This window comes from Oryzias latipes, chromosome 18 (assembly GCF_002234675.1).
Source record: "Oryzias latipes chromosome 18, ASM223467v1".
Lineage (NCBI taxonomy): Eukaryota > Metazoa > Chordata > Actinopteri > Beloniformes > Adrianichthyidae > Oryzias > Oryzias latipes.
In genome coordinates this window covers 5,321,892-5,345,057 of record NC_019876.2, presented here as the reverse complement: position 1 = coordinate 5,345,057, position 23,166 = coordinate 5,321,892, and the positions used below count along the sequence as shown (strand labels likewise).

Here is a 23,166-nt window from a genome sequence, read left to right as displayed (position 1 = left end):
TGAACCTGTATCAAAACAACTCTGAGCCACCAATCATTACGCACAACGTCTAATGTAAAATTTGCCTGTTCAGATGTTCCAGTCTGGATTCATTGAGCAGAAAATTTAAACCATGTGTGGAAGTCGGAGGACTTTCCTTCAGGATGTGCTGCGTTGCCATCTTCAGTGCAACTGTTTGACCCTTGAGCCAAAAATCTTTGTAGAAACAAAGGTTATCAAGACCCCCTCCAATGTAAATGCTGTTTTTGGTGTTTTTAACATGTTCTTGTAGAATTTAATTTCATGAAATAAGCTCCGCTTGTTGAGTGTGGGATAGAGCAGTTGTAAAATCGTAGTATTTCTCATTTTTCCCAACATGTTTAAACAGCATAAGTTGAAAAGGGAATTGAACTCCACCTGCATTTTTTCTTTGCTTAGTGGCTGTTCCAGTTCTGCCAACTGCAGGAAAAACTTCCTTAATGTACAAAAAGTGTCTTTGGGTAAAACGGGTAGGTTTAAAAAAGGGAGGGTTAATAAAACTTCCAGGTGAACTTTTCCCCAAACTTCACCTTTTTTTTTTCAGAAGTCTCAAAGTGACACGCAGAAAAACGAATGAGACGGAACAGCCAAACATTAGAGCAAAGTAAACTCGTTGGTCTGCTCACACACCCCGTCAGTCGGCATTTATTGACAGTCGGAGTGTGTTTGCACAAACTATGGGTGGAGGGCAGCGTCTAATCCTAATGCCTTACTCCTCTGCCTCGACTTGTTCCGGTTCAAACAAGTATCTCTGGGACTAACCCCAATTCCTTACAAATTTTGTCTGGATGTAGTGAGAGAGTGCTTTCTCTTCATCTTAACAGGTACAGTGTTTACAAATGACAACGCCTCCTATTCTGTCTGCAGGTTTTCGCCAAAGTGTTCAGTCACGAAGCCCTGACGATGTACCTACCTAAGATTCAGCAGGTGATTCAGGAGAGCCTCCGGGTGTGGAGCTCCAACCCCGACCCCATCAACGTCTACAGGTACAGCACGACAAAAGTATCAATGTAACCACTGAAGAACAGGAAACGGTCTGTCCTTAATGGATGTTTTTCTGTCCTTTAAGGACGTTTTTCTGCCATCACTGGAACATTTTTGAATGCCATGTTCTCGTATTCATACATTTCTTGTGAAGGCCGTGTCACACATGAAAGTTGGTCATAATTAAATATTCATGGAAAAAGTAAGACAAATTGTGGTCTTTACGTGAAATTTTCATAGATGCATCATGAATATACCATACAAAGAACAGGTAAATCAACGTAGAAAATTGAACTGTGTGTGATTATTGCGCTGTTTATATGCAATTCATTAGTGATTTGTGCATCAATTACGTAATTTTTAAGGGGATATACTGTATACTGAATATGAAAATTATATATTAGTGGTACATGCGTGAAAAGTCTGTTAGACGTACGTGGAACGGTCGTGAAAAGCCACAAATTTGCGTATGCAAAAATCAAGCACAATCGCATTAGATTTACGTATTCATTGTGCATAAACTGACCACAACTTTTGAACAGCTCAAAACCAAATTCATGTGAAGACCCGTCGGCTAAAACCCTCGACGGACGTCTGCGCACATCGACAAATGACGAACGCAGGAAACATTCACGAATTCCGTGTATCACGCATGTATCACGAAAAACCAAATTTTCATACGTAGAAAATATGCAAAATGTACATAGTGCTTGTGTTAATACCTTTAAGCATTAGCGTGCAAGATGGTTCAGAAGTGTTCAACCAGTTTAAAGTTACTATCACACAGTACATAAACTCCTGGTTGTTAGTACATGTTGGTAAAACTCAACCTTTGTGCCAAATTTGTTGGGTTACTTGGTCAAAACACCAAGGTTCCATACAATTTTTAGAGACGATGATTTGATTCACTGTGCCGTCCTGGTTTGGCCCAACTTGACTTGCATTTGTACCCTGCAGAAGTCCCTGTTCTTAGTTTAGCTGTTAGACTTTGACCAAGTTAAGGGAAAAAAGCACAGTTTGCCCGTGTATGAACTGGAAGTAAGTGAGAATGTCGTTCCACAGGGAGAGCCAGAAGCTGTCGTTCACCATGGCTGTGAGGGTGCTACTGGGTTTCAGGGTGTCAGAGGAGGAAATGAAGCACATGTTTTCAGCCTTCCAAGACTTTATCAACAACCTCTTCAGCCTGCCCATAGACCTGCCATTTAGCGGCTTCAGGAAGGTAAGCGTTTGGATTTCAGCCTTTGTTTGAATTTGAACCATAAATTTGTTCTTATGTTCTTGGTAAACAGATGTCTCTGTGTGCTTGCAGGGCATCCGAGCACGAGACATCTTGCAAAAAAGCATTGAGAAAGCCATCAGGGAGAAGCCTATGTGTTCTCAAGGAAAGGATTACAGCGACGCCCTTGATGTCCTGATGGAGAGCGCCAAAGAGAACGGCACGGAGCTCACCATGCAGGAACTGAAGGTAACCATAAACAATGCCATAAAAGCATCTCAGGGTAGGTTTACACTGCCCTCAGCTCAACACATTCAAGCGACCACTTCCAATAAAAAGTCTATGTAAACATGCATAGATGTGCGTTTTAGGCTTCCTCGTTCAAAACTCGCATTCATGCGTAGCGACACTAGTTTCTTTGATCATTTTGCGATTCTCCATACAAAACGTGCATTCTTTACCGCATGTTCTTCTGGAAGTTAAACCAGATCGAACTTTGACCAATCAGTGGCTCTGATTTGGTAGCGATGTATGGATGGGGTCCCCCTTAATTAACGGAAGTGCCAACTGTTTGAAAATTGATCATTGATTAAAAATAAAAAGTGTGTTTTGTGACCAGTCTGACACTCAGGCGTATGTCGAAATAAAACTATGAAAGAAAAGCCTGGCGCAAGATTCATGAGAAAACTTTGACATTCGCTTTATTAGCCTCTTCCAACTGTAGGTGGCGCACATGCGCAAGTACAGTTGGAGAAGAAGAAGCCCAAAGGAATAAACGTGCGTTGAAAAAATGCACGTTTAGCCCTCTACCATCTTCAGGCAGCTGACAAATGCCCACGACACAAGTGTTTCAGACCCCTGCCGCTGCCCCCACCATGCTGTGCACGGGCCATTAAATGCTGGGGGGGAACCAGCCCATGGCGGTGACCCTACGTCTTTGCCCAGCTGCATTTTTAAATCTGTACAGTTAAACTTAGTCACTTGGTGCTGTTAGAAAGGACCAGTTTTAGCTTCAAGAAAAAAATGAGCTGATTCCCACAAACAGACAGTTATACAGCAAAATAAACAGCGAGAAAGACACACCTCCTATTTACCGATTTAAGACTTTCTGAGGAATTCAGTGGAAACTCCACCTCTCTCTCACTCCTTGTGGTTTTGGGGTAAAGTCCAGGGCCAAAAATAAGTCAGCGCTGTCCCTGCTAGGAGTCTGAATGAGGCCTCCTGTACGCACACAGGCCAACTGAACTGGGAAGACCCTTTTTAAGAGGCCCAGTCCCCACCTTCATCAATCACGTGTTCACATAAAACACACACGTAAGGAGAAGCACCCGTGTGTTTTGGCACAGATGATGGAGGTTTCTGATGAGAGGTTTACACCATAAAGCGTGCTGCTCAGACCCACTGATGTTTATTCCTCAATCTTCAAAATGTGCCATCACGGAAGAATTATTATTATTAAAACACTACTTTTCAGGGATTAAAGACAATAAACTTCTATTTAAAGTGGAGTTGCATGAAAAATCAGTTCCATGCCTTTTTTATTTTTCTTGTCTCTAAAGTAAAGACTAATCAGCCCTTAAGCCCCCTGCACAGCACCAACTTTGTATTCCTGTATGCTTTTCCTTAAGCGTCCCCATCTGGATGTAACCATAATGTGGAAAATAAAAGCCATCCCTTGGCTCCTATTTGCTGGAAGGTTTTAAAATTTTTGAGGGCTATGCTCAAAAGGATGGGTGGCGTATCACATTTGTCTCAGTGGTATATTACAAAAGCCACAGGTCGAGAGGAAGCGCAGCATGTTGCATTCGTTTAAGGTTGATAATTCTATGAAACCACTTTTATTTCTGTAGATCAAACTTTGCTTTAACCCTTGTGCTATCTTAGATGACCCCACCCTTGCATTGACGTGTTCTCCCTACCATGACAAAGGTGGATAAAGGTGGAAAGATTTCATGTAATCCATGAACACCAGTGAAGATCACAAATCATTCAATCATTCTGTGTATTTCAAAGACCACCATGTCCAAAAAACAGCTAACTTTTTCGCCTTTCAGGCAGGCACTCAGCAGTATTTTACTTTGGTTACTCCCCTAGGGCGGTTAAGTTAATTAACTCACCTGTTCAGCGTCCTATTTAAGACCAGGTGTGCAGTCGTTCATTCTCTTCCTTACCGCAAGTGCTGCTTTCGTCGCCCCGCCCTCCTCCCCAGCTTCCACCTGTGGGCTCCGTTAGAGTTGTTATTACCCAAAAGTTTTATGGAAAAAATTATATCATGGAATTGAACAGAGCCTTATGCCAAACGAAAAGATTGTGAATGCCAACTTAAAGAATGTGAAAATTAAAAGTATGTGAAAATAAATATATTTTTACTGCATGAGTTGTCTGACTGAAATAATCTTACAAACCTACACCCTTTTTTTGAGGTTCTATGCATAGGGGTTTTTGTCTGAGATGTCCTTTTGGAAACAGAAATGAGTGGACTAATGATCCGTTTTCCTTTGTGTTGCAGGAATCAACCATTGAGCTAATCTTTGCTGCTTTCGCCACCACCGCCAGCGCTAGCACCTCTCTCATCATGCAACTCCTCCAACATCCTACCGTCCTTGAGCGCCTCAGAGAGGAACTGAGAAGCAAGGGGCTCCTCCACAATGGATGTCTTTGTCCTGAAGGAGAGCTGAGGCTGGAAACCATTGTCAGCCTGAAATACCTTGACTGCGTCATCAAGGAGGTTCTGAGACTTTTCACACCTGTGTCAGGAGCCTACAGAACCGCCATGCAGACCTTCGAACTGGATGTGAGTGGCCATTATTTTTACTGTAGCATCTGTTCCGTTTATGTCATGTGCTACCACAGTGGCTCAGATGGTTGAGCAGGTTGGCGAATGATCGATCCCCGCTCCCTTCAGCCAACTGTTGCTGTGTGTCCTTGGGCAAGACACTTCACTCTCCGTGCCTCCAGTGTTGCTTGTGTGTGAATGTGTACGAATGTCCCATTGATGGTCCGAGGGGCCATAGGCACTTACTGGCAGCCACGCCTCTATCGGTCTGCCCCAGGGAAGCTGTGGCTACATCAGTAGCTTACCATTACCAAGTATGAATGAATAATGGACACATTGTAAGCGGTTTGAGCGTCTGGAAAAGTACAGATAATTATATACGATAGTCATCAACACCAAGCTTCATCTGAAACTGCTGTTGGCTAAGTTTGACCATTTATTGATACCACATCCATCCATCTTCTGTTTTCAGGGAGTCCAGATTCCAAAGGGTTGGAGTGTGATGTACAGCATACGGGACACTCACGACACGGCTGCCGTCTTCAAAGATGCTGAGGTCTTTGATCCAGATCGTTTCAGTCCGGAACGGGGAGAAGACAAAGAGGGGCGCTTTCACTACCTGCCCTTTGGTGGCGGTGTCAGGTCGTGTCTCGGAAAGCAGCTCGCCACCCTCTTCCTTCGCCTTCTCGCCATTGAGCTGGCCAGCACCAGTCGCTTCGAGCTAGCCACCCGGCAGTTCCCACGCTTGACCACAGTTCCGGTGGTTCACCCGGTCGATGGTCTAAAGGTGAAGTTCTACGGCCTGGACTCTAACCAGAACGAGATCATGGCCAAGTCAGAAGAGCTACTAGGGGCAACGGTCTGAGAAGACTGAAAGAAGAAAAAAAGTCATTTCAGAAAGTTTATTTTCCTTGCCAAGGTGGAGGTTCCTTTGAGGCTAAAACAGAGGCAATCGTCTACATCTCCTGTTGCATTTTAGAATTGGGACTTTCCTTAAAGAAAGAAAGAAGCAGCCAAAAAAGTTCTATAGTATAATGTTTCATGTGTATTTTTTTTTAAGAAATATTGAAACTAAAATACCTAATAGAAAGCTATGTAATATAATTTGAGAGATGAGCGGGATTGTGCACAAAGGGACGTAGTGAAATGAAGTGTTAGAGATTAGAAAATAAGGATGGTTGCATAAGGGGTTTCAGATGGATAAAACAGGGTATAGGACGAAATAATATAATATTCTATTTTATTTGTGTCTAATCACATTCTGCAGGGTAAAAGCAACAATATATTCCCCAAACATTCAACGTTTATTGATCATTTGGAACCAAAATTAACAAAGGTCCAACCAAGAATAGATTCCAGATTTGACCCGTTTCATGCAATCAGCAATGCTATGTTGTATAAAGTGAGGGGAGCTAATAGAGTAGGCTACTACTAGTTAAAATATACAGAAAGTTCATAAAGTAATTTACCATAAATGTGCTACCAATAGGAATGATGTGTTTACCTTAAAAGGGATTTAAATGAACAGGTTGCTCTTGCTTTCTTTAAATGAGCTGTAGCTACACCTCCTTTGTACCAGTCAAGTCACAAATGGTTTTGACAAACAAACATTAGTGCTTTAAAAACAGGGAATTTAATAACTTCGGTCAAAGAAACTGCAGTTTTACTCAAAAAAGAACTTATTAGGGTGTCTGATTTTTGCAAAGCTCTCCCTAACCCTTAAAGTTTTTTATACTGAGATTTGGGAGCCTTCTTTCTTGTTTCTTGTCTTCTTGTTTTTTTAGAATGCCACACAAAAGTCTGGTATATTTATTTGCAGCACATGAAAAATAACTACAACACAATTTAAAATAGGACAAAGTTGGAAAGAAAACAAGCAAAAAATAAATAAATAGAGGAACAAGGGAGTAGTAAGAAGATGGAAAAACTTTCAGGAAGATTATTCCCGTCTTATTATTTATGTGTACTCATGTTACCATGTTTTGGCTTATCCACAAAAAAATGCATTTAGAAATGTAAACAAGGAAATGCTTTGAGTAACTGAATAGTAAATCATGCTAATGCCAAAGTTAGCATTAGGATAGTTGTTTTGTAATGTTTAAGTTAGCATTAGCAGAATACAAACATTAGTAGTAGCAAAGTAGCTTGCTAATGCTAAAGCTTGCATTAGCAAAATGCTAAAGTTAGCACTAACAAGGTAGTATGCTAATACTAAAGTTACCATTAGCAAATCACCAAAGTTAGCATAGAAAGGAAGTATGCCAATGCTAAAGTAACCATCAGCAGGATGCTAAAGTTAGCACTAGCAAGGTAGCATGCTACTACTAAAGTTACTGTAAGTAGAACACTTAAGTTAGCACTAGCATGGCAGTATGCAAATCTTAAAGTTACCATCAGGAAGGTAGTATTCTAATGCAAAAGTTACTACTAGTAGAACGCTAAATTTAGGATTAGCAAGGTAGTATACTAATGTTAAATTTACTATTAAGATACCACGTCAACATGCTTTAAAAATCTAGTTTGCTATACTGATAAAGTTTCAAACTTAAAAAGTGCTAATACCAGAGGAGATAATGTGTACTGCGGTCCTGGAAATTTGACGCCGAACCATAATCCAGGCTTTGGACTGAATGTTTTCCTTACATGGCTAACCCTTATAACATTAAAGGTTAGTAAACTCAGGTGAAGAGTAAACAGTGATGTGATAACTAAGGAAGCTTCTGTTGTTTTTTTATATAAATATAAATCTATCCCAGAATACGCCTACACTCCTTCTTGCTGCAGTAATGTCAGTGCTAGACCAATGCCTTGTTAATGTCCTTGTCCTGAACACATTTTATGCTCATTTTCTTGAGAATTTCACTTTCGTATCACAGAACATACATCCCTATTGCTTGTCTTAACCTGTGATGAGCTGCTCTCGCAGTCTACATGAATGCTCCTGGGTGATGTCAGTTCCTTAACACTGACTCTTTTCTCATGACTTGTTGGACTAAAACAGGAGAAAAGACGAAGGGACAGGAGGATAATAGAAGAACTGCATACACGCTGCTTGAACATGACCTTCCAAATCTGTTCATGTGTAATGTGTGCTGTTTTCTCCTTCTCATTGGGAACAAACGATTCCACTAAACAAGAATTCAAAGCGAAATTGCATGGTTTGAGCAACTTTATGAGCTGAACGAGATCCATCTCTTGGGACAATTGCACACCAGAACTCATCTTGTTCCAATAAAGGAAAGCATTCTCCGTGGAACCTTTGGGAAGATTCTAGAAAGCTCGGACAGAGTTGTTAAATTCCGTCCCTTGTGATCGCGATGGACCAATGAGAATTCAGGGGAGGGAGGAGTCCCACTCAGAGGGCTTTTCTTATTGGACAATAAAGATGGACTCTATGACATGCCTTTTCCATTTTCTAATTAATGCACCACTGATTTGTTCATGATAAAACAATATATCGATTTTGTTTTGCTGCTTTTCTTGTGTACATTTTCTAATTGAGAGTTCTAGATTGTGATGGTTTGTATCAAGTGACAATTCCTCTTTTTCTATGAATTTATATATATTATTTAGCTAACTGAAATATTTGTGAGAGCAAAGGAGCATGAATAGGATATAGTGTATATTAGTTTGTATAGTATCACTTGGCAAGCCATGGAGAAATTAGCTATTTACATGAACTAATAACCTATTATTAATGTTATTCTATGATAAAAATTGTTGTCATAAGAAATTCAAAATGCTATTTTTTATTCTATTACAGATTTAGAGTTTTTAGTCTACATGACAAGGTCTTTGTTAAATACTGAATGTATTTAGAATGTTATGTATTTCAGTTTATATTGTACACAGTGTTTAAATTGTTAATATTGTCAATTTGATTACTGTAATAATAATTTGTTTTGTTATTCAGACTTATTATCATTGCATTTTTTATATTAAATATGGAAAAACAGAAAGCACTTCCGGATATATTTCTTTTTTTAAGTGTCACGCAACTACACTTCCCCTGTCTCACCTGTTGGTTTTTTTTGACCTGTCTTACTGTCAATCTGTACATATTTGTTTTTACAAAATAAATAAATGATCATTTAATTTACGTATAAATGTTTTTGGAAGACTTTTATGTGTACTCCTATAATAAAGTTTAAAATGAAAAGGAAGGCTGTAAAAGTTATTTTAATTCATTTACTTACACGGCGATATATACATATGTATGTATATATATATGTATATATATATATATATATATATATATATATATATATATATATATATATATATATATATATATATATATATATATATATATACATATATATATATATAAAATGGAAAAAAAGTAACCTTTCAAAATATTATTACTACAGTAACAAAGTTGTATATAGATGTGAATTTTTCCAATTTTTTTCCCCATTTCATCAGCATTTTCAGTTTTTTTTCAGTGTTTATTTTAGAAAATTAGAGTAAACTTCAAAATAATATACAGTATTAGCAAAAAGTGGTCACATAAAAAAATTTCTCCACAAAGGTTAAAAAATAAATGAAAAAAGGGTAAGAAAGGATATTAACCCCTGTGCTATCCAAGGCACTGTAAGATTGGAAGTTGGGTCATCTAGACCCACTAGACAGTGCTCTGAACCTTTTTTCTTCAATGATTAGTGATCTTCACTGGTGTCCATGGATTACATGAAATCTCTCCACCTTTATGCACCTTTGTCATGGTAGGGAGAACACGTCAATGGAAGGGTGGGATCATAGGATAGCACAGAGGTTAAATTACTCAAATAAAAGTAAAGTACATCCATCGCAGACTTTGTTCTAAAGAATTCACTAGAGATTGAATTTAAAGGAACAAATGGAAATGTAACTATCTCTGGTTTTGGATTTTAGTTAGCATCTTGAAACCAAAGACCAAAAGTGGACCAAACCATCTAGACATGAAGGATAAATATTTATTAACTCTGAAGATTCTGAACAGGACAACAAATAAAAGCATAAAGACAAAACTAAATCATGTGCCGTTCATTATCATGTTCTGTATATTTTCTGTGGAGAACTATCAGTTCCATCCTCCAAGGAGACATTTTCCGACTTTTTCCTAACTTGCTCACATTTGGTCTGTTTTTTTGCTCTAAAGTATGATCTGAACTCTGGTCTGATAGAACTCTGGGAAGCCTCGTGGTTTGATCAGACGCAGCTTTGTGCGCCTCAGTCGTGCTCCTATTATCTTTCTAGGCAGAGGAGACTTTTTCCTGGCAGCCATCCCAAACAAACCAAACTCATTCAGTCTTGTAATTGTGCTGTCATGGAGACTCAGTGAGATCTGTTGGGTCCAAAAGGTAGCTGCTGTTTGTTTCTGGGTCTTTTTTTCGGGACATCTTCTCTAACTTTGCGGTAAACACATGGGAAAGCTGACTCCTGGGAAAACTGGCAACAGTTCTTTTTTGTTTAAAGCAGTCTTTCTCTTCTGTTCTGCCTTGATTTTTGTGTCTAAACGTGAGGGGGATTTACAAACACTGGAACAGAATGGTACCCAGAATGATGGAAGAACAAACGTAATACCCATCTGGACCTATCAGAACTGTTGCATATCACATGGACCCAACATGCAGGTGCTTTTTTGGGGGTAAGAACGTCAACCGTCATTTTATTCTCAGTTTTTTGGTTATTTTTGATTAGCCATGTTCCTTGGTTCTGATTGGCTGCAGGGTGTCCATGGACACCTTTAAAAGAAGTTACACTCAAATAGCCTGAATGTTCTATATTATTGCACTGGCCAATTGGTAACCATTGCGGCAGAAACTCAGAACATATGTCATAAATAATTTAATTATTAGTTAATAAAAGACATAGTTTGTTTGTTGATACACATTCATTGATCTGAGTTGATGGTGAAGATTTCTTCAATCAAAGTGATCTAGGACACGATTTGTGGACTTTTTGTTTCTTTGAAACAAACTTTTGCTTCATCATCTGGAAAAAAACAAGCAGTAAAAGGTGAACTTTCCCAATGAAATGATGCTCTGTATGACTTATGATGTTTAGCGTGTATACCCCTTTCCTTCGCTGCAATAGTGCAATAATGCAAATCACATATTTCTTTTTGCTTTTCTGAACCTGTGAAGTTAAATTAACAAAGGAACTCCACACAGTTTTGTTTGATTGCTTCAAACTGATGTTTCTACATGCACCAACCTACAGGTTTGAACACCAAAAAAAGGGATCAATGTGTCATGGTGCTGCGTGATATTGAATTTAAAATATGAGTGGAAGATCCACACTTCCATACAAACACAGCTCGTGGGAAAAACAAGCTCAGCTCTGTTTGGAGTTTTGCTGCCAGGAGAGACGATGTGCCAGAGGAAGTGCTCCAACGTGAGCCTCTCAGACCTACAGTGAGGGTTCATGTCCAGTTGGAGGCTTTTCTGTCATAAAATAAGGGCAATTCTTAGATGAAAAGCCATTTCACCTTTTCTCTAATGGTCTGCTCTTTTGTGATGTATGACTGTTCTTTTGACATTTCCATCTTTAGCTCCAATATAGATTTGGACCCGGAATCTATTTCTCCAAGTCCAAAGAGAAAGAAACTGATTTTCCCCATACACAGAAATGGCTTGTGACTGGTGTACAAGTACAGCATTCATATTGTAACATCAGTAAAGTACACCAATAATCAGTTATCATAACTTCCACTGAGGCCATGTCACACAGCCACTTTGGCAAATTTTTCACGTATGAAATTGTGGTCTTTGGTGATACATGCATGATATATCAGGTGATATTGTTACGTTAATCTCAGGAAATTGTGCGTGAGTTTTGCAAGATGAATACGCAAATTTGTGTCTTTCCATGACCGTTCCACGTATGTCTAACAGACTTTTCTCGAATGTCTCACAGCACATACCACGTTCAAATTAAGTAATTGACTCAGGAATCACTAATGAATTGATGAAAACAGCTCAAAAATCAAGCTAAATCATGTTCTACATAGATTTTCGTGTTCTTTGCGTGGTTTATTTGTACTCATGTGGCTTTAATGTGGCTCATTCGTGATACATCTGTGAAAATTTCCCACAAAGATCACAACTTTTCTCCCTTTTTCCACGTATATTCATGTATGACCAATTTTCCATGCTACATATGCAAAATGGACGTAGTAGTTGTGTCTCACATTACCTTCTCCAATGTACCCCGGAGCTTTGGATCCAACGTTGACATTTTTGAACTAATGTAGCTCGGATTCTAAAGCGGAGAAAAGCAGCCAATAGGCAACTTTTTCAGTAGCAAAGTGCTAACACAATCAATGTGAATAAGCTGATTATGTCGCATAGAAAAGTGGGTGGCGATGTTATTGCATATTGACGCAAAGGCGTTGGGACTACGTTAATAGCGTCAAACGGTCAGAGGTACGGTAGTTGGTTATTTTTGGTCATTGACAACAGCTCCGGTATTAAAGGGTTAACAGGCATAAAACCAAGTGTGTTTGGTAAATTGGTTAAGAAAACATTTTTGGGCATGGTTTTAAGTTTGGCATGAAAACCTTTATCAAATACGAACATCCTGTGCTGTTCTATAACCACTAACTTTTTCTTTCAATGCCTTTACTTTCAAAATAAAATACATTTTTCCTGTACGGTTGTGGTATTTCCTTTTTTTTTCTATTCTGTGTCTCTTACTATCAAAAAGAAAAAAATGTGAGAGATTGTGTGATTTACTGTGCTGACTTGAGGGACAAAGTTTACTCATATTTGAAGGACGTGTGTGGAGCTCGGGGCAAAACTGCCTACGAAAGTTTTCGATGTGACAAAAAACAAGCTGAGGAAAATCTTTTTTCGTCCAGTTTCATTTTCAACACCAGTATTTCTGATGCAGATCTGTTTCAAGGTAGCAATACTGAAGATCGAATATTTGATTGGTGACTTCTGAAGTGGAGGGAGTTGTGTTTCATTAGCAGAGTGAGTTTCTCTCTGTGGATTGGTAAAAAATTGGCAGGGTTTCTGGTATGCAGGGCAGTGTGATTTTCCTCCTTTCATTAATATGGGATTTCCCTGCAGAGCGATCTATCAAACGCTGAGTGAACGGCTGTGCCTGGAAGCAAAGACCTGAGGAAAAACCGCAAGTCAACGATGACACTTCAAAGGCTATTTTAGGAACTGACATTCGCTGTTAATTCAGAAGGAAAGGAACGCAAAGCAACGACATTTGGACGTTTGCCCCGGTAATCCCATCAAACATCTTCCCAGAAAAGCATGCTTCACCTCACTTTCACCAACTGCACCGGCACTTTCAAGTTTGTTCTTGTAGTATGCATTCCCGGCACGAGAGGCCTGTTCATTCATCGCTGTAAGGTGGAAGAAACCAAACACACAAACTGAAACGTAGTCATTTCTGCAAATGTTTGAGAATGACTTTCACACCTTTGACACCTGTTAAAACGCCAAGCGGGGAAACTTCTTATCCTACATCAAAATCGGTCCACTTTTCATCCCTTTCGGTAAAATGTTCCTCAATTGTTTAAAGCTTAAGTGCCACCATTGAGGTTTGTCAAAAAATCAAAACAACATCTTTGGAAATATTTGATTTAAGTCAATCAAAAATATTTAAATTAAGTTAATCAAAAATGATTTTTTTGTAGATAAATGCTGAGAAAAGAGCTTAAGATGTCACAGTGCTGTGACAGAAACTGTTATCCAGACTTTAGCTTGATGTCCTACAGTGGTCAGTTGTTTGAATTTCCTTCTAATAAAAACATGGAACCACTACTGACTTAAAACATAGGCTATACCCTAAAGTACATATCTACATGACTGATTCTGAATATAAGTCCCAAAAGCAAAGTGTTGAGGAATTCTTCAAAGAAACTTCATATGATGTCATAATAACTACATTTGTTTTCAGTTGTAATTTTAATTACGTTTGGACAATAATACATTTTTACCAATTACTAACAACATTTTAAAAAGGTATCAGAGCAAGAAAGAGTATTCTGACCATTAAAATGACTGAGTAACAGCTTTTTATTTCTCTTTAGAAGTCTATGGGATTTTGGGTTCTTGAAACCAGCGGGTACTTCCTGTTCAGGAGGCCAGGGGGGAGGAGTCACTCAACCCAATTCTCAGGTACGATCAATGGATTGAAAAGCCTTCCTGCTCTGAGGCAAAAGTGCTAAATCCATAACCATGTATATTTGTGTAGTGATTTATGTAAACGTGTTGTGGGCTGCAGTAGCAGAGTGGTAGTGTCTGCAAGAGTGGTGGATAAGGGGTTTGAATCCACAATTAAGTCTTATTGTATTTGTCCTTCTTAATTTTAAAGGACCAGTTCAAACACTTTAGGCAGTGGAGCTGTTTCCAAAAGTACCGGTTCGGTATCGTCACTGGATAAAATCCAATCGATGCTAATTTCTTTACGTAAATTTGAAGTTTGACATTAGCCTTGTTTCCACTAAGTGGTCCAGTCTGGTTTAGAATAGTCCGGGCAATGCGGGTGAGTGTTTCCACTCAAAGTTGGACCGTCGTGGCGCATGCTATTCTATGGATTTACGACCAACAGCCGTCTGAAATGGGACAGTTTGGTCCGGTTTAATGGGTCCATTTTATAATGGGAATGCTTACAATGCCAGACAGGACCGTACAGAACCACACCGTACCACTAAGTGGAGACGAGGCTTTAGTTTACCAGTTACAATGGGGTAAAATCTCGCTGGGATTTAGGTTTGTTTTTAGTGTTAGCACTGACCTCTACTATTATGTTTGCAGGAAACAAAAATAGCTTTGCTCTCCTAATTTCTGAGTCAATATTAGTTTTATTATTGACAAATACTAAAAAAATCATCAATTCGAACTTCTTTAACCATGTGTAATAGTACCTCAGCTAAAAGAACTGCTGCTTTAATGTTAATAACAATGATAATAATAGATCCTTTCATTTGTCTTCCACTCTACTTTTCTCATTTGCCCCCTTTCCGCCACCTCATACAAATAGTTTTAGCTCCGCCCCTGCTGGACAAACAAACAAATCTCAAACATTGGTAATAATGATTTTATATCCTGAAATTTTAAGTGAAAGTAAAGGAGTTAACCTTGCAGAACAGCAGGAAGTCGTCTTCAGTGGTCTGTTTTGCCTGAACCATTGCTGATGGTTTTTTTGACTCCTGAGACCGGCGGAAGTTCACTGGTTTCTCTAATGACCTGCCACTCCTCTGTCTCTTTTTTATTCTCACTAAGGGTTTCCTAAATGACGGCGTCCATGTTTGTTCTGCCACTATGCTAGCAGATCGCAAGAAAAATAAACACTGCGAAAAAGGTTTCCGCTTAGCGTCAATCAAAAAATTCCTAAGACGCACCGAAGACTAGCGGACACTGGGGCTCGGCAGTCGACAGTGTCAACCCTGAGAGTGGCAGTGATTACCTGCACACAGTTGAGATTCAGTTTAAACCAAAGTTTTTTGCTTTCATTCAAACAAATTTGTGAAAAATGTAGCATAGAAATAAATGGAAGTCATCCCCCATCTATTAGGACAGAAGTTACCCCATCGGCGGTAACAACTGTCACTTCAAAGAAGAGACGGTAAACATTTGGGTAACGCGACGCACACACACACAAAAAAAAAAAAGCAAAACAAAACAAAGTTTACAGGAAAGACAAGGAAGGAAGACACGAAAGGGAAGCTCTGTTTGGGGAAGGGAAGAAGCACGGGGCAGAGACACCGCTGTTGACAGGAAGATAATATCGTAAATCAACTGTCGGGATTAGCACAGGTGTGTGAACTTGAACTCCGGGTGACCTTTCGATGAAGCATTTTAAAGCTAGCAGGTGCAGGAGTCAAGTGGAGTTCAAAGAACAAGCACAGACACCCAGGGCGGGCTGGGACTGCGGGAGTTTGGGAGGTCCCGTAGTCTCCCAATATTTTTCCAAGATACCCGTCAACCTGAAAGCGATAAACTCTGAAATCTTTTTCATCAACTTTCCTTAAATGTCCTCAACTTGGATCCCATAAAGGTAGCAGTGGAAGGAACCTGCCAGCAGAACACATATGCAGAACAGTAGCTCCAACAAAGTAAAAAATGTAACCGTCTATTAAGTCAAGCCAAGATTTTCTCCTGCTTCCATGTGAAGCAGGCGTGACCCGACATGAAAGGCAAACTGCGAGCTATAATCCCACAGTTGTCAGTAAAGTTCATACAAATGAGAGCATAAGCGGTGGATCCTTTATGGAAACAGGCAGAACCTGATGTTCAAACGGATGACAGCTGTTGTAACCCTCAGGAAAAACAAAAACCACAAGAACGGATGACAAAACTATTTCGTACTTCTTCCTTTGGAAAGAGACGAAATGATCTCGACAGAGCAGATGTTTATGGATTAGGTGAATAATGAATAATTGATGATGGTGGTATCAGAGTGTCAATATTCTATACTGATTATTTTTTAAAAGACTTGAGTGGTGTACGGTATTCTGTTTTTCCATTTTTTTTAATGGAAATATTTAATAAATAAACACATATTATTATGTATAGCTATTTTTAAGCAACTTTTTAATTTATAAGGATAAAAAAAGCAGTTTGAACCTATCTTTTATTTTGAAAAGTGGACTTTTGTTGACTTTCATGTCTGACGAATCCATTGAGTAGAGTCAGTTTGACAGAAAGGCCAGAACCTTTTGGCATTAAAAGAAATAAAAGAAGAAATGAGTATAATATTCAGTAACTCATCACAGTTTTTTAAGTTTTTTTTAAGTTTAACAAAGAAATCAAGGAAAAAGCTGGGAAAAAAAGACAAAAACTGAGATTTTGTTGAAAAAATAGAGAAAAATGTTATTATTTTACAAAATGTTGCGCATCTTTATTGACAAATCAGCATTTCTTATTCCGGGATGTTCTAATTTCAGCCCTTTGAATTACCATGATGCTTACGCAATCAACGTAACTCCAACGGATTCTTAAGTGGAGAAAAGTCGATTTGCGCTGATATGCAACACTTTACAGTAGTGCCTACAACAGTAATGTGAGCCAGCTAATTGTGACACAGAGAAAATCGACTTTGTTTTAGCTTCAGAATCCTTCGATATTGCGATTATTTGCATTAATGGTTGAAAAGAACGCAAGTTCTTTTGCCGTCGCCGCTGACAGCTACGTTAACTCACATCAGAATACATATTAAAAAACAGGATGCTGTAGCACCACCTAAAACAAGCTGGTCACTCCAGAAAGCCTCCGTTGTAGCCCTTGTGCTGTCCTAGGCACTTTTCCGTTGGGAGTTGGGTCATCTAGACCCACTAGACCGTGCGCTGAACCTTTTTTCTTCAATGATTTGTGATCTCCACTGGTGTCCATGGATTACATGGAGAACACGTCAATGTAAGGGTGGGGTCATCTAAAATAGCACAAGGGTTAAAGGGATTTTCTGTAACAAAAACCTCACAAAGCCTGATTTACAAAAAACACTTAAATATCTGGAGGGAACAAATATAATATAAATGGAATTTATTTTAGCCAAAAAAGGAAATATTGCGAACAGATTTGCTGTCTCCGAGATAATGTTAAAACCAAATTCAACAAATTAAATGGTTTGACCACAGATTTTGACTAAAGCTAATAATTTTTTCTCTCATTTTATTTGTGGGAATCTCTAAAACTGTCAACAGTTTAATGCCGGATGTTTTCGTAACTGTCGCAACTCTTCAACCATTTCTGCAATTAATGGATTCCAAAGGGGAGAAAAGCAGCTTTGTGCCAATATGCAAACCTTTACAGTTCGACGTAATTAACGTAAACTAACTGATTTAGACACGGACAAAAGCAGCTTTAAATGCAACATCTGAAGTGTTGGAATAACATTCATTGCGTAAATCAGGGGTGTCAAACTCATTTTCACCGAGGGCCACATCAGCATAGCGGTTGTCCTCAAAGGGCCAGATATAACTTATACATGTAACTGAATGTAATGAAAACTAAATGTAACTACTCCTTAATGTTAAATAACTCAATTTATTTATTACAACTTTTTAACATTGACAGTTACAGTTCCATAGAAAACACATGTTTGCTTTTTATTCTAGCATAAATCTTTTTACATTTGATTCTGACAGGTTAGGTAACATGGACAGTGTTTAAGTCCTAAAGTTTAGTTGCCTAATCCGATATTTCAAGTCCAATTCCCCCTAGATACGAATAAATACACACCAGTTTTTATTTTAAAACGTATACATTTTTATGCTCTCGCGGGCCACATTTGGTCCACGGGCCTTGAGTTTGACACATGTGGCGTAAATGGTCGAAGTGCTACGCTAGTTTGAAGAGTGTGAGCTATCTCATGTAGCCAGTGACATTTTTGGTGTTTATGGGTAAACTAGACAATTTTTTTGTACCTGTAACCCTTGTGCTATCTTAGATGACCCCACCCGTCCATTGACGTGGTCTCCCTACCATGACAAAGGTGGAAAGATTTCATGTAATCCATGGACACCATAAAATGGGTCATGACACTGTCTAGTGGGTCCAGATGACCCAACTCCCCACGTTAAAGTGCCAAGGATAGCACAAGGGTTAACAGTCATAATTCGGCCTTATCGGATGTTTTTGTGCGGCATCACTCGAGACGAAAAGCTTACAGGTAGAGGCATAAAGAAAACCCAAGGTTCTTCTGGTTTTATCCAGATTTACCTTGGTCCATTGGTTCTGACACATCATTTCCATGTTTAATGCATTTTTTAAAAATATCTTAACTAAAACCTGCAGTCCTGCAAGTCCGTCATGAGTGACGGTTGGGATGCCTCATAACTTGCCAGACTTTCACTTTTGCTTCATTTTAGAAAGAAATCTTCCTCCTATCATCATGGGGGTAAGTTACTGCAAGCATGTCAGGGTGTTAAATGCTTGAGGACGCTCAAATATTTACTAAAAACAAGTTGCTACAAGCTCCAAATGTAGTTAATGAAACAGAAAGAGCAGAATCTGACCCAAGTCACGACTCGTCATGGGTTTAAGGTCAGGGGTGAGCCTTCCTTATCCCATTAGAAGAAACGTGATCTCATCATAACGTCAATTCTCAAGAGCAGGGTCCAATTTATTCCTAATCTATTTGTCTTAGGGTCCTATCAGTTTACAAGGACAGCACTAGCAGGGAGCTAAGAGAGGCCATAAGGGCTGTTGAACGATAATATGTCTACAAAAAAATCAGACCTACTCATCTCTCTTGCTAAAATAATTGCATGTCTCTGTAGATTAAAAAATGGTTTTTACATTTTTTATTGACGTTAAAAGGGAAATAAAATGAAAGATTTGCTTCTAAAACTTCCCTGTTTCCAGGCAGAAGATTGTTCAAGCTGTACTTTTTTTATTTACAGCATCCCATAACGTTTAAAGCCACTTCCCAGTTTTGGACTCCTCTGGACATTGACCATTGACTGTATATAGAGTAGTGGACTGAGTGGCCCTTCCTGTTTGGCGCGTACTTCCCAAACAGGAAGTGTGCGCTTCTATAGGGAAATAAACAGCAGTTACTCAGTCATTCTGTTTATCAGATAACTATTAACAGATCATTAGATAATCCTTGTTTTAGCCCAAGTTACTCTAGTTATAAACTGATCAATCAGATGCCTCAATAAAAGTAGGTGGAGCCAGCCTGCTGGCGTCAACATCCAACCTTCGAAGCGTTCGAAGTATTTCATGAAGTTCGCTTTTTAAGTGGTAGAAGTATGGCCTTGAGAGCGGTTGCCATAGAAACGATGACTCAGACAGACCAATCACTGCTTACTGGCGACATTTGCCAGTTAATTGCCAGTACTTTGTAAATATTTATAGATAAAAGTGAACTTTGAGTTATGAAACTGTTGCTCCCTTTAGGGGGCGCCATAGTCAACCAATTGCCTCTATTTAACCCTCTTCTCTTCATCCATGAACCTCCTCTTTGGTCCTCCTCTCTTTCCAATCTCAGCATCTTTTTACCAACATCATCACTGTTCCTCCTCTCAACGTGTCCAAACCATCTCAATCTACTGTCCTGCGTTTAGTTTCCAAACATCTACCATGATCTGTTCCTCTGATGGATTCATTCCAGATCCTATCCATTCTGGTCTCTCCCAAATAGAACCTCAACATCTTCGCGTCTGCGACCTCCAGCTCTGCCTCCTGTCCAAAGCAGACATCATGGCTGCTCTCACCACAGTCTTCTACACCTTTCCTTTCAGTCTTTATGACCGCACCTGAAACCTTTATACTGAGACTGCTATGAATTGTAGCTGCTTCTATTTTACATGTTAAGCTAGGAATATTTTGATTTTTCTGGATGACTCCAGGTAACTGATTTGTTCTTGTTGGGTTATTTGTTTTATTGACAACATTGACATTTTCTACATATCCAGTACATGAGGAGAGTTCAAATGTTTTGGTTCGTTATTTTTCAAGTTTAGTTAGCCTCCTAACTGCTGTCCAGGGTGCTGAACAGGAGATCAACACTATTTCCTTCAACAGCCACCACGTTGGCTGACAGTGCATATAGATCTTTGAGAGGTAAACAAAACAGTAAACCCTGTCTGTGTTTGTTCGAAATTTCCAGATTGCTCTAGATTTGGACCGTTGTGGTGCATGCGGGGTGAAGCTAACAACAACAACAACAACAACGGAGGTCATCCAGCAGCTCATTTTTTACAGATACAGATTTCTATTTGGAAATCTGTATTTCCAAATAGAAATCTGTATTCTTGGTCAATTTTGGTCTTTTCTGCAAAGGTTTTGTCTTTTTTCCCTTTATCTCCAAGGACAAAATAGGTGTTTCAAGAGTTTGTTGGTCTTGTATGTATTTCTTTTCTTTTTGCTAGAGAAAATATATATACTAAATTAGAAATCCCTGTTTAGCATCAACTACTTAAAGCAGAAACATCAGCAAATGTCTCAGTTGGGATATATCAAACCAAATCAGCAGAAAAAGCAACGCTGGGATGAAGAAAATCCCAAAAGAATTCAAATTCTTCATAAAGTATTTTGTTTGTCAAAATACCACAAACCAACTGAGCTGGAAGAAGTCCCTGCCAACCTTCAAACCTCGTGAATGTTTAGTTCTAATTTCGCCTCTTCAGAATTACACAGCCTCAGTTCTTGTCAGAGGAAACGGCTACAGGGAGAACTTTAGTCATTTAGTTGGCCAACATGCTGAAGGAATGATGATTTTCCGTGGAGATAGTGAGAGGCTGGTTTATGTTCCCGGCTTCTGCTGAATGGTAGTTGATGTTTTAGAAGGCTGATGGGGTAGAAAAATTCCAAACACATGAATAAAACAAAACAAAACAGCCAAAACCTCTACTTCTTCTAAAAGGGGACCTTTGTTTGTATAATGCATCACCTCGTCCCCCGCAGTATTGGTGCTAAAAACTGGGATCTGTTTCCCACAAAGCCACAGTCTACCATTCATGAACGCAGCCTCATCGCTCAACGTTTAAACTGATGATTGACCAGAGACTACATGGTGTCCGTTAAAGAGAGAGTTCATTACAACTTGTGGAAAAACCAAACACAAAGATTTGGTTATCATTTTTATCCAAAGCCAAAATGGTACTTCTGAAACTCAAATCGGTGCTTCAATGACAAAACATTGAAAAAACATGGCAATTTTCCCCCACAGACATTTAAGTGTGATGAAGCAGCGTGGCAGGCTGAAGGACAACGCTAGAATAGAACTAGGGCTACGTTCGCACTGCGGGCTGAAATGACCCAAATCCCATTTTTTTGCCCCAATGTGATCTGTATCTGATCTTTTCATGACAGTCTGAACCACACAGATCCGATCTTTCAAATGCGACCCAGGCCACTTGGGTATGTGGTCCCGAATCCGATACGTATCCGATCTTTTGAAATGCGACCGCCGTCTGAACGGCCAGGCCACATGGATCTGACCGTACGTCATCGATACGCTACAAACGTCATCATTCTGCGTTGAAGTAGGCGGGAACTAGAACATAAACATCAACCATGGCGAGCGATGCTGCTGATACCAGTCAGTGGAAGGAAAGCGAGGTCACCGATTGGAATAATATTTGGGGTGACGGCTCTATTCAGGCCAAACTCAAGGGCTCTTATCGCAAACAGGCGGTTTTTGAAAACATTTCCAGCGAAATGGCCGAAGTGGTGTTGAACCTTCCCCGCGATGACTTTTTTTCCCCTTTCCGACCGTGGTCAGAAGCGCGGGGGACCGAAGGCGGATCCTCCTCTGGGGTTTACTTCCCCGTTCGGACCCTCAGATTCTCCAGAGCGGGTTAATAAAGAGTCAATTATAGCATTTATTCCGGGGGAAGCCTTCTTTTATTATTGTTCTCCTTCCTCCGTAACACGCAACATGAATGCGCGCCCCCACTGCCCCCCTCACTCCCTACTGCGCTTCACGCGCTCCTTCCTCTCTCTTACACACGCGTGCGGCCGCAGCACATAAAGATCCCCATTCCACAACAGTGGGTCCAGACGATCCTGGCTCCAATGCCTTCTTAAAATGAGAAAAAAAAACTCAGCTGTTGACAACACTGTTGTTGACATCCATTGTTAACATTGGCTACTTCCGCAAACAATGAGTGACGTTGTTCACTGTTGAGTAATCTTCTGCGCATGCGGGTCAATTCTGGGTCATTTCACGGTCACACAGGAGATCACAAAGGTTCGGATTTAATTGGAAATGTGAACGACCTTGCCAAAAAATGGGATTTTTTCAAAAAAATCGAATTGAGCATTGAGCCCTGCAGTGTGAACATAGCTGAAAGTCTGAATTGCAACGCTGCAACTTTGTTTTTACACTCGCTGAAGTAAACATGTATTTTACCGTTCATCGCCACGGCAATGATGTTCTTTTAAAGCCTTGAACATGTCACTCTTATCCGTCAAATCGCTGATTTAGAATCTTTTGCAGTGAAGTACAGACAAAGTTTTGCTTACTTCATCTTTGGCATTTTGACTGATGCTCCGCCCACCCCCACAGCCTCACCCATTCTTATATGAGCCCGCCCATAAACACTGGAAAGGTAAAATGTTTGGTTTGAACTGTACCAGTCGGATACTCTGTGAAAAAAACAAACGCTGATGATGCATGTTTACAATTTATGCTAATTATGGCAAGATGGTCAACAGAGGAGGGGCTGAGTAAAACATGTTTCTAAGATGTGCATGTTTAAGGCAAACTGTTTGCA

The 23,166-nt window shown here is 39.6% G+C and overlaps 1 protein-coding gene across 1 annotated transcript in view; it reads left to right on the top strand.

The window, feature by feature from the left end:
- The window catches only part of cyp26b1 (cytochrome P450, family 26, subfamily B, polypeptide 1), a 31,554-nt gene extending 25,695 nt beyond the window's left edge, over positions 1–5,859 (top strand). Inside the window, exons 3-7 of the mRNA NM_001278821.1 lie at positions 886–1,004; positions 2,065–2,221; positions 2,312–2,467; positions 4,728–5,012; positions 5,467–5,859. Coding sequence (NP_001265750.1) covers positions 886–1,004; positions 2,065–2,221; positions 2,312–2,467; positions 4,728–5,012; positions 5,467–5,859 — 1,110 coding nt within the window. The remainder of the gene's footprint in view (positions 1–885; positions 1,005–2,064; positions 2,222–2,311; positions 2,468–4,727; positions 5,013–5,466) is intronic.
- The last annotated feature ends 17,307 nt before the right edge of the window (positions 5,860–23,166 follow it).